The 12,364-nt window shown below is 50.0% G+C and overlaps 1 protein-coding gene across 3 annotated transcripts in view; it reads left to right on the top strand.

Moving 5' to 3' along the window:
- GPSM1 (G protein signaling modulator 1) overlaps positions 1-12,364 on the top strand; it is an 82,887-nt gene that overhangs the window by 32,692 nt on the left and 37,831 nt on the right. For all 3 annotated transcript variants that reach the window (XM_049831968.1, XM_049831966.1, XM_049831971.1), the window contains exons 8-9: positions 869-977; positions 4,018-4,144. In XM_049831968.1, the coding sequence (XP_049687925.1) occupies positions 869-977; positions 4,018-4,144 (236 nt within the window). The remainder of the gene's footprint in view (positions 1-868; positions 978-4,017; positions 4,145-12,364) is intronic.

The following is a 12,364-nucleotide window of genomic DNA, read 5'->3' as shown; positions in this document are numbered from 1 at the left end:
AACCTCTGAAAAGGGAGTTGCAGTCATGCTGAACCTCCCCCTGCGCCCCCATGTGCTTTTTTTATCCCATCGCCCCCCACATCTGCTCGTTTGCAGAGCTGAGCAGGCTCTGATGAGCAGTAGGTCTCTGCCTGCTTGTGCAAACAGGTGCTGAAACCTGCTCCAGAGGCACCTGGGTGTCTGGCTTGGGCTGGGGGTGAGGGCTGCCTGGGGCAGGTTTCACATTCCCCCGCTTTCCCTGGCTTCTGAAAACAAGCAGCAGCACCCTGGAAGCCTTGTGCAAATAGGTTAATATTTGCTTGGCTGTTGCATGCAGTTTCAGTTTGTGCGTGCATCTTGGGTGACGCAGTGCTGGTATTTAGCAGGATAACGTTGCATGCCCACAATATTTCCTCCTGGCCGTGTTCCTGTTAATCTAGCTCTGGACCTGTTAATCTAGCTCTGGACTGTTGTTGAACACAAGGGCTGGATGTTACCTGCCCTCTTGATGCACGGTGCATCTCCGGAGAGGAAGCCTTGCTGTGCGAGGTAGAAATGGGATAGGAGCTCTGGCTTCTGCTCTCAGGCTGGTGCCCACAAATGAAGCCAAACCATTCTGGGACCTTTGCTACACTGCTTAGCTTTTGCCACTGTGGGTGCAGGCCCACTTCTGAGGCTATTGCCCATCCCCTGATCTTACTGACCTTGCCATAAGAAGAATTTGAGATGTACAGTGCGTTTTGGTTTAGCTTTGTAGAACCTTTCTGTAGGTGAAAACGTAGCTAGGAGGCCTGGCTGTCGGTGCTCTCAAGGAGGAGGCTCTGAAAGGGCTGCTGTGCTGCTGGGTTTTGCCCAGCATTTCTGTGGTTGAAAGTTTCCTGTTTTTCAGGGTGGGAGAAGGAAGAGCCTGCTGGAGTCTCGGAAATGCCTACGTCTCCCTGGGGAGCCATGAACAAGCTTTGCACTTTGCAAGGAAACACCTTGAAATCTCCCAAGAGGTAAGAGAAACTGGTTCAGATCAGAGGGAACCAGTCCTCCCTGTTGAGAGACTTTATTTTATGCCAATAAGTTATATTCATGTAGTTCTTCTCTTGCTATGACTTCTCTGGAAAGCCCTTTTCTATGGGCCATTTCAATGGTGTCTTTAGGAACTGCAAAGCTTGGCTGGAAAATATTCTTTTTATGGGAGGCTCCTAGCCTTCCCCTTAATTACAGTTAGTACGTTTGCTGTACATTGCTCTTAACCGATGTTTCTGGGTGAGAAAGGATCTGGCGACTAGTTGTCTGGTCTGCTGGCCAAGGTGTCGTGCACCCAGCTGGTGTGAAGGAGCTCAGATACATCTTGGTGTCCAGTCTGTTAGTAAGTCCCCCCCTTTCCCAAGCACAAGACTGTGAGATTCTGACTGAGGTGGACCTTGTGATTCTAGCTGTGGTCTGGCTTGATTTGCTGACAAGTTAAGTACCTGGAGAAAACAAGGCCAGCTTCTAACTGATGGCTGGGTGCTCTAAACCTGCTGTATTCTGCAACAGAGTGTACATGTGACAAGTTATTTTCTCTCCGTGGAGCTGGCAGGGGGTCCCAGCTGTGAGGTGGTGAACTCTAGCATTGTCCTAATGCGATTGATTGCTGACGCTGGACGAGCACAGCCTGAAGCTAGCCCTGTACTCCTGCTGTGCCATTTGGGGTTTCATGTGTGCAGCTACTCTGTTTTTCAGAGATGTGCTTGCCCAGCTAGCTGCAGCTTTCCTAGTACAAGAACATATGGCGGTTTTAGGTGGCTCAGAAGTACAGAAAGCAAAAATTCCATTGTTTGCTCTTTCCAGTGTGCTATGAGGAAATTGGCTGTGGCCTCTTTAGTCTTCCCCAGATGAAGAAATTGCCCTATTGAAGCACTCATTGAAATCACCCTATGTAAGTGCTTTGTGTGTTCTCCTGCCTATTAGGTTGACTAAATCTTGGGGTAGGGCTGACATACTGGCCTAATTATGTATTTAATTATACTTATCAGACATGCAGAAGAAATAGTGTTCTTTGGTCCTGTATGTTTGGGGACAAATGAACTTTTCCAGCTTTAGTCTGTAGGACTAAAGGGAATCAGTGTGGGGCTGATTACTCAGAGGCAGGTGGTGGCTCGTCCGTGTGTGGGGCAGATGAGGGGTGATGGGAGGACTGGAGCAGTAGTGGTCCTGGTGACTTCTGGGGGTGGAAGGGAAGCCCAACGGGGTGGGGGTTCACAGTTTTCTCATTCTGGGGTGATGGCTGTGATTACAGGGCATGTCAGGAGTAGGTTACTCATGGCACGGGGATAATAAACTCCCCCACATCATTAATTATGGAGCAGTGCAGAGACTGTCCGTTTGTGAGGAGAGCCCGCATTAGCTTCTAGCAGCTAGTGATTCTGTTATAAAGCTGATTTTTTATTTTAGCTTTGGGAGCCAAGCGAGCTGCTTGTGCTGTTGTGGCAAGCACCAGCATTTTGCCCAGGAGAAACCTAGTGAAGTTACACCTTTGCACACTGGTGTTCGTAACTCACTTCCCATCACCCTTTCCCCCTTGTCCCCCAACAAAAATCTGATGGTGACATTTGAATCCAAATGAAATCTGCTCAGGGTAACCACATTGGAAGCTGCTGCAGGGTGATCGGAGGTTACTGAAAAATTTCCTCCGAAACAGCTGGAGTGAAGGATGTGTACCTAAAAAAACACTGGAAGCTGCCCCAGCTCTCAGACACTGCTCCGGAGTACCTTTTCCATCTCTGCCTGTGACAGGGGGCTCCTGGAAAACTGAGACATCCGAGCCAAGGGCAGAAAACAGGGCTCTGCTATGGTGTATGTCTTAGGTCCTGCCTAGGATCATTGTCCTGCCAGTGTGTTCCTCTGATGTTAATAGGACCTTGGAGATGATCTGGAATGAGTGGGAGTCAGGGAAGCATTTAACAGAGCATCAAGGACTGCAAGACCTTACCAGGACGTAGTAATTTCTCTGGAGATGATGTCAACAGCAAATCTCTTGTAATTGGCAGGGGATTTATGCCTGATGATAAGCTGTTTGATCTGCCTCCCTTTACTAGTGCTTGGGGCTTTGTCATAAATAACGTGGGGATTTATGATTTTGTTCTAGGATGGCTCACACTGCAGTCTATCTTGAAGGACCACAAAAGAGCTGTTGCAAGGCATTTAATAGGGAGTCAGGCCTCTCCAAGGGAACAGCCAAGGTCTTCCTCTGTAACAGAGGCTGCTGTTCCTCTGAAGATTGGAGGCTGTTTCTGAGAGACCTCTCTCTGTTCGCTGGTGATGCGCAGCACAGTAATTTCTTGTTTGGTTAAACTTTGAGGAGGGCCCAGCAGCGCGTCCTACGACTCCCCATTTTAAGTAGCTGGAGCTGTTGGACAGATCTCTTCTGGAACACGTAACATCAGCTTCCTTGGCCTCAGGCTGGCGAGAGATGGGAATTTGGAAAAATTCGGACTCTCAAAGATTTTGGAGTCTTGTGTGGGTAGATCACTAGGAACAACTCAAAGCTGTATGGATCTGAGCCAGTAGAGAAGGGCTTTGGGAGCATCCAAGCCCTGAGTGTGACACTGCCCACGTGGCTGATAGTAGTGTGGCTGTCTGGTGCTCAGTAACTATGGAGATACTTGAGGAAGGGGGGTGAGTTTCGGGGCTCTTTGCCAAGCTGTATGCGGCTACAGGACGGACCAGACGTGCACGTTTACCTCTGTCGCAGTTCTGTAGCAGTGGGCGAGCTGTGCCCCCTCAGTTCCTTGTACTGAACTCCACGGAATTGTGTTTTGAGGTGCAGCCGGTGCACAGCACAGCGTGAGTGGACCTTCTCCCAAATTACCACTGAGAATAGTTTTGGAGAGTTGCTTTGGTGTTGAAAGCTGGGCTGTATGGTCTCTCACGGTGTCTCCAAGCTCTCTTTTGGCTGACTGTGCGTTTGCCTTGATATGGGACTGCCAAACCCTTTGCCTAGGTGCTGTTTGCTTCGAGCATGTTGCCTTTTAACCAGCTGCCCTGTTGGTTTTCGCCCTGTAGATTGGGGACCGCAACGGTGAGCTGACAGCACAGGTGAACATGGCCCAGCTTAAGTCAGCCCTCGGCTTGGGCCCCGGGGATGAGGACATGGGTACAGCTCATCACTATTCTGGGTATGAAGCACAAGGTGAGTTTCTGGGCTTTTGCTGGCGCTGAAGGGCCTCGTGGAGGCCGTGGGACGGTGTGTGGGGAGGGGAGGTGTTTGCAAGTTGGCAACACGGGAGGAAATATGAATGTCGGATGAGGCTATCAAGTGCCTTTACGAGAAAGGAGACTGTGGTATGTTTGCTCTGTGTTTTCCATAAGCTGCAAGGGCGGAGAAGGATCTGTCCCAAAAAGGGCACAGAACGAGTTAATGGAATTAATCTACATCGGGAATGAAATTCCATGCACCAAGCAGCAAATCGGCTTTTGTCTCTCTTAAAGCTCTGTAGGGCCCCTTTAACTGATTTGACTGATAAAGCAAGCTTTCAAAAGGTGACTGGCAGGGATTTTTGGCTGCTCTCTTCCGATTAGCACCCAAGGAACAAGCCTACAGAATGGGCTGAAGGCAGGTTGTGAAGCCTCACTACGCTGGGTGCTGTCTCACCACCCCTGGAACACCTGCAGCGATGCCCAACTTGGAAACAAAGATGTGGCAAGAGTTGGTCACAGCAAACAAAATGCCTTTACTTACCTCACTGGACCCTGAGTCCTCGCCACAGCGTGCTGCCAGCCTGACGTGTGTCCCCAGCTCGGGGACCGTCTGTCTGTCCTGGAACTGCCCACTGCAGACATTTGTGGGTGCCTGGCACGGGGCGCTTCCAGCTGGTTGCTCTGTCGCTGCGGACAGACTTATTAATTCACACAGACGAAACTGCATCCCGGGAGGTGCCGACTGATTAAATATGACCTTGTTAGTGCAGACAGGTTTTCTCAGGCGGTATGTTCTCTTTCCTGTTGGTAGGACTGACGTGGAGAAGATGATGCTCGGTTGAGGCACGGTGTTCTGGGAGGGAGGAAGGCTGGCTGAGCGTGTTTGCTCTCTGTATTGATCTTGAAGGTGTAGTCTGCTATGTCAGTGCTAAAGCTTTTCCTGAGATGCCAAGCGGTGGGTGAGGGAGCCAGTGTGCCCTGCCGGGCCCCATCAGGAGCTGCAGTGGAGCTGAGCTGTTTCGCCTCAGCCTCCTTCTGCACGTCAGGTCCATCTTTATAACTGCTGGGAAACTTATTAACTAGGGCCTTCTGTTCATTCCTGGCATCTCGTTAGGGGCTTCCTTTTGGCAAATGATTTTGCTCCGAAAGGGGAACGGGAAATTAACCTCGATGTTGCCGCTGCTCCTGGGACGGAGCGGAGCCTGGAGGAAATGAGCTGATGGGGTGCCAGGTCCCCCAGGCTGGGGAGTGGAGGGGTGCAGGGGGAGGGCAGTGCCAAGGACCTTACGGGCATGAGAGCACTGCGTGCTGAGACACACTTGACTGGATGCGCGAGCATATTGTGTGGGAGAGCTGCTGCAGAAGGGGTCGGGCCAGATTTATCTGGGAGAGGGGCTCTGCAGCTCTGACCGTGTTGCATAAGCAGCAGTGCACAGCCTTTTCTTAGCTGAAAATAATTGAAAAGACAGAGCAAGGGTGTCTCTGCTCTCATAACACACTCCTCATTGAATCTGGGCTCGAATGCAAGCTGCTGTGGACTGGTCTGGTGTCCTGCTGCAGGCAGGACAGTGTACCATGGCGGGTAGGGATGGTCTTGGTCCGAGCAGAGCCCTTCTTGGGGAGAGCTGAGCCTAACGTGTGGCAGCGTCCCCTACGTGGGTGGTGACAGTGACACAGCCTCGCTGCCTGCCTGGCACAGCCCCACTGACCGCGTCTCACAGCATGAGACTCGGAGAGCGTGCGGCACTGAAGGGTTGGGATTTTTGCTTAAGGTACGTGGCAAGCCTGGACAGTTACTGGGCTTAACTCAGAAGGTGAGGCAGGGCAAGGCAGAGCCAGGCTGTGGGCTGCTCACTGCCCTCCAGTGATCCAGATGTACTTGTGATGTGTTAACATCTGGAGCCAGCAGTGATTTTTCTCTCATCTGACAGAGCCGGAGCCACGCTGGTCCGTGTGTGATTGCTGGAGGGTGGGAAGAGGGGCTGAGCAGCCGTAGTCAGAGGCCGTGTTCGCTGGAGGTTGCGCTGACCTCGTTAATCCGTGGTGCCGTTCCTCACCTTCCCGAGGCTGGGGCTGTTGTCGACAGAAGGATGAAGTTCCTCCTTCTCTGGAGGAAGACCAGTAAATGACTGGGGCTTACAGAGCAGGAGAGGGAGGGACCGTAGGGCAGGTTCCTTTGCGGAGTAGGGCTTCCCCAGTCGGTGGGATGTGGGGATGCTGCCCCTCGTTGGGTCCTGGGAACCTGCTGGGGAGGTAAAAATCAGCTGCCCCTGTGTTTCGTGGGCTGGGGCTGTGCAGCAGCATCTTGCTGGAGGAAGGGAGTGTGAGTGTTGCAGTGCTTAGCCACGTGCATGCTTTTACACGTGCATCTTGGGTGGGAAAGGTGCTGTCCCTGATGCATAGAGATCTGGGGGGAGAATGGGTCCACAGGACAGCCTGTGGAGAGGAGCCTGGCTCCCTTGATTTCTCCTTAGCTTTTATCCTGGCTTCAGCTCTCTTATTCTGAACTTCAGTGGAGGATGAGAGGCTCTGAGCCCTTGAGAAGAAGGGAGATGTATTTCATGGCTGCCAGGAATTTTGGTACCCTCCTGTGCACCTATTAAATGATTAGAAAAGCATAATTATTTATATTATTAATAGCAGCAATTTACAGCAAGAGGAACATCTGTTTCTGTTAATAGGAAACAGGTGAGAGAGTTGAGATTCAAGTTGACTTCTGAACCAGCCGTGCCTTTTGATGTCAACAAATCTCATGGTGAGGAGAGCTTTCAATTTTTTTTTCCCTTCAGATTATTTTCCTTGCCTAAGGTTATAAAATGGCTGCATATTCATAAAGATGCTAAAATCATCTGATAAGGCAGGCTTGTTATAAAACACATTAAGTTTATCAAGCAGGTAGAATAAAGTTTCATAGCAAATTCGAGTTCTGGGAAAATCTGTATTGTTGGCTGAGAAACTGTGAGCCAGACCATCAGACTATGATGTCCTTCGCAGGTTACTTTTGCTTCTAAGTCTTGGGAATTGCCCTCTGCCCGGGACCTGGGGGGCAGAAGGCATGTCTGATGTTTTCCTCTGCTGTTTTGGCTCCTCTTGCTGAGCTCTTTGCAATTTTAATTAATATTCTGAGAGCAATTGGACGTCAGAAGACAAAGCTGGAGGCCAGGGAAGTGGGGCAGCGCTGCAGAAGCCTTGTGAAAGCAACGACCTTGTCAAGAAATGCAAACACAGAGAGCTTAAAGCAACAAACTGAGAGAAGCTAGAGAGTAGCTAAAACATGAAGCAAATAAACAGAGGTTGTGTGTTTCTCCAAACAACCAAAAATGCGGCCCTGAGAAATGGTCTTGCCCTCTTGCACACACCGCAAGTTAAGAACCGAGTACTTGTAGGCTTTTGACTTTGGAGAGAAGTCAGGGAACTTGCTGTGGCTATAAGGGAGTTGTTTTGTGAAGGGATCCATCAACCAGAAGCAGTGCTGCCTGGTGCTGGGAGATGTCCCAGGGTGCAAACAGCCAGCGCAGCCCTCGGCACTGCTGCTAGATACGGAGTGGGATCGCCGGCTGCCTGGGCCACCCTTGCTGGCTGCCCTTTTCCAGATCAGTTGGTTCGGGCTGAGGTTTCAGCATCTGCTCAGCGAGGACTCGGCTGTGCCTAGTCCTTTGCTGGTAGCAGTGAATCAGGAGCGCTGAAGGGGCTCACCCACCGCCAAGGGGGTGGAGGTGCTGGACAGAAGGCAGAGAGCAGCCCGGGCCAGTCTCAGTGCTTCTCCGAAGTGAAAACTGACTCTGGGGGTGCTTTTCTTTCGCTCTCATCAGCATGTCAGTCCCAGTTGTCATCTCTGATGGCTGCGGTAGTGTTAGGAGACACTGAGCAATACCTCCCCTGGCAAGCTGGGTGTAGGTGGGGAGCAGTGCAGGTGTTCCAGAAGGCATTGGCACGTAGATGCTTTCAGAGCAATGTAAGCTGGTTCCTGGTGTGGTTTCTGTGCTGTCTGCAGTACGCAGACACTGCTGCCCAGCCATGCTTACCGAGCTCTGAGGGCAGGAAAGGACTCAGCCGTGAGCCTGGCTTCCCCTGCTCTTTGCACATCTTCTGCTGAAAAAGGGTAGGCACAAGGCTACTCCGCTTGTTTGGTGTTCAGGAGCTTCCATGCTGGGTACTGCTCATCCCTGCGTGAGAGGCAGCCACGTTTCAGGTATTCTTAAGCGGTGAAGTGGGCAGCTGAGCCTGGGCAGGCATGAAATCCCACTCCTTCCTGAGCAGTGATCGGCTCTGTGTGGCTTTGAATGTGGGTCTTTGCATCCTCAGTGCAGTTTTGAGCTTGCCTTCTTCACAGGAATCTTTGAACCCTTGGATCAATTAGACAGGGATAGAAGAAATCTGCTTTTATGTTTCCCAGCCTGTTTGTTTTTGTTTGTTTGCTTGTTTTAAATATCTTTGAAGTATCCAAGAAGTGTTTAGGGCTGCTGAAATATGCTAGATTGACCAGCCCTCTATTGATGCAAAGCAGGGAGGCAGCAGCGCTGCTAACCCATGCCAGCCTGTGCCTCGGGCAGGGATGCTGCCCAGGGACAGGGATGTTCTTTTTCCATGGTTCACTCAAGCCTCCTGCAAAGGACTGTGCTGGGTGACACCCGAAAGACGTGGCCCTCTGAGACCAACATCTTCCTGACAGTGGGACAGCCCTGCTCACTGTGGCTGTGATTTCAGTGTCTAGGTAGCGTTTGCCTTCCACTCGGCAGATGAGTTACAGGGTTCACATCACTAACGGCTTCAGCACGGAACCTGCCTTGTTCTTTACTGGTCAGACTGAGTAAGCATAGTAATTGAAATTGCTTAATATTAAGTATTCTCAACTATATTTGATTTTTCCCAAGAGGCGATGGGCTGCAGCTCAGCCTTTTTTCATTCTGAAAATGAAAGCCTGAGGCCGTGCCGGTTAATTGTACCTGCTTATGCAGGGTTTTGATGGATGAGGCTGTTGACTGAAGCAGAGTAGCTTTTGGCCAAGTGGAAGGCAGAGTGCAAGGTGGTCTGGTTGCTTTATTGCACGCTAACAGATGCTCAGTGGAACCTTAGCTTCTGAGCTCAGAGGAGTGCTAGCGCGGGTGTTCCCACATGCCTCCCAGTCAGGCACCTGCAGGAAGGTGTCCAAAAAGACCTGAGTCTGTGGTGGTCCTTGCTGTGATGCTTAAGGGAGCAGGGCAGCAAGGACAGCATTGCTCCTTCCATGGGGGGCTTCTTGGGTGAAGATTTAGGAATTCTAAAAGATGCCTCTTCATTATCCTTATAATGATTTTTTTCTAAACCTGAGCAACTTCTGCTGTTACAGCTGTTAAATCATTCCAGCAGCACTGATGGGGGGGATGAACCTCTGAGTCATTTGGATTTAAACCGAGTAATTTAGCACTCAGTTCAGACTGCACCGGTATTGGCTTTATGAAGTTTTAAAATATTCTTCTCAAAGCGTTAAGAAGTATTTAATGTTCTTTTATCTTGCTCTGTACGCGAGCCTCCTTCCCAGCTTCAATGTAAAGTACAGCAAGACTTTCAGCTCACAGCAGAGGAAATGCTCCAGGACGGGAGGAGAAGATATCGTGCTAATGAAACTCAGGTGCTTGTTTTATCTTGATGCCAGGGGAAATTGCAATTGCTGGAAAGGAGGGTGAGGAAGAGGCCAGTTCTTGAAGCCTGTGGCAGAGAAGGTACAACGTGGCTTTTGGCAAAGGCGTCTATTAAGTCAAGGGCTCTCTTGTTGTGGGGAGAGCTAACTTTCTGGAAATTGTTTGTTCCCTACACAGACTCCTGCTCTGAGCTGGGAAGCCTGAAGTTCCCTTTGGCTGCTGTTCCAGGCTCCTGCAGCCATCCCAGCTCTGGTGTGTGCTGTCTGGTTCCCGAATGCACTTTCCACAGAGAGTTTCCTTTGGTAGCCAACGTGTAGGAAATGCCTATGGATATGATGATCTTCTGTCTAACAGTACGGTGTTACTATTAGGGACAAGATGCCTCTGCTTACTGGTTTTTCTTGCAGCACAGAGCAAGAAAGGGACCGAGAAGAAGCGAGTTCTCTCTCTCACCCAGCTAGAATTACTTTATAATCTTTTAAAGGTTTTGGATGGATGACCGTGGTCTGCTTTGGCACTTCACTGAGCAAGGCAAGGCCAGAACCTCAGCGTGAGTCACCGTTATCTCTTGACTGACCTCAAGAACCATGCTCCTTCACTCAGCAGCAAGGCTGGCCCCTCGCCTGGCAGGGGCAAGCACTCAGAGAACAGACCAACAGACCTTTGCTTAGCAAAGAGACCTGGCAGCTTGTAGAGGTAGAGCTCATGAATTCAAAGTCCAGTGTGGCCAGCCATGTCCCAGTAGCTGGAAAGTGCCTGGCTGCTGCAAGCTGCTGACTGATTCACAACAGCATCCAGGAGGAGGGATCAAGTACATTGCCCTTCTTTTTAGAGGATTTTACTGTGAGCGTTTGATCGCTGCAAGGCTCTGACATGTGTGTTGCTCTTTCCCTTGCCCTCCCTGAGTCAGTGTTTAGGACTCAGCTGCTGTAATTGGGCTTGTCTAGCTGCTGGAGATGTTGCCTGTGTTAATCACTGTGTGTCACTTTCTAGCTCAAACCGAGTTTCTTTTTGATCTTGTTCAACACAAGCTGATAATGGAAGATGGGAGGTCATGAGGCTCTGCTATATACTGGCAGAGAAAATCCTGTGCTTAGAAGAAAGCCAGGTGTTCCTGCCAAGCCTTTCATGGCTGTTCTTAAATTAGCCCTGAGGTTACGTGCCTCCTCCCAGCCTGCTCCACCCGGTTCAGTTTATCTCCCAGAAAATCCTCCTGTCCGCACAACTGTTAACCTCCCCCAGGCAATGGTCTGCTTAATAGATTATGGTTATGTAGGCCTTCGCTAACATTGCTCCAAGCTTCCGTAAGCTCCAAGGCTTGTATTTGACTATCTGTTAGGTGTTGCATGACTGGGTGCTCTGCCTTTTCTAGATCCTGCAAATACACACCAAAATACTTCATTGTTTGGCCTGAATTGCCAGCACTTTATTTGCAAATAAGGCTTATTCCAGCCTTGCTCAGTTAGAGAAAAGCTCATGCTCCTTGCACGTATGGGGGAAAACTGGAATCAAAGATGTGCCCAACTTCGTGGCAATTAGTAATAGTTTGTAAGGCTACGAGGTGTAAGATCACCTTGAGCTCAAAGATTGCAGCTTTCCTGAGCTACCTTGGTTTTGCCCCCACTGGGGGAAAAACTCCCTTGTGCCATCTCTTATCTCCAAGGAGGACTTTTGCTCCGAGCCTTACCTCCTCCGTGGCAATGTGAAGGTTCTTCTGGTATGTGGTCCAGAGTGTCTCCTTATTCTCTCTTCCCATCTCAGAAGCCTATGTGCTAGCTGCTCACCCTGAATGCAGTCAGCCAAATGTTGAGGGGCTCCTGGGTGCCATGTAGATGTGCAATAATGCTGTTATTTTCAGCCAGTTGTTCAGCTGTCAGACTGGATTCTGGAGGATGCGAAACTCGTGTGACACATACGCAAAGCATTTTCTGCCAAATCAGGCAGACGAGCATCTTGATTCAAAAGTAACTTCTCTTTATTACTGCATGTTGTATACACTTTTTTTTAAAGGAACAGTTTTGCCACTGAGAAAAAACCTGCAAAATTGTTATTCTGGAGAAGGTTTTTGTAGTGCTCAGGATCTGTCTGGAAGGTTGATATTTGCTCAGCTGTGTGCTGTCTGTGTGCCAATGAATACAGCATATCAGAGCAAACATGCTGAAGCCTGATCTTCCCAGCAGAAGAGTTTCATTCCTGTCCTTTTGGCTCCCAGCTCTGACAATGGAGAGCTGAGGATGGAGGGCTTTGCACTGGGACCAAAGCGTTCTTGAGGAAGTCTGATGTGACACCACATTGAAAACAACCTTCCCACAGCTTTCCCAGGCCCTTAATTATGGCTTGACTTTATTACTTTCACGTGTACTGTCCTTTCTGTTTTGAGCCATACCTGCTCTTGGCTTTTGTCTAGACCGTGCAGCCAGAAAAGCCTTCAAATAACTGATAGGGAGAAAAATGTTGTTTTGCCCATCTTAACTGTATCATTGGACACAGAAGGGGCCGGAGCTCTCAGGATTCCCCTGGTCCTTTCCTGTCTTAAGGATTGGGGGGTAAGCAGATGGTCCTTCCCATGGATCGGCACACAACAGCTTGGT

Source organism: Accipiter gentilis, chromosome 29 (genome assembly GCF_929443795.1).
Source record: "Accipiter gentilis chromosome 29, bAccGen1.1, whole genome shotgun sequence".
NCBI classification, from domain to species: Eukaryota; Metazoa; Chordata; class Aves; order Accipitriformes; family Accipitridae; genus Astur; species Astur gentilis.
The sequence above is the reverse complement of the archived record's forward strand: the minus strand, read 5'-3'. Positions and strand labels throughout refer to the sequence as shown.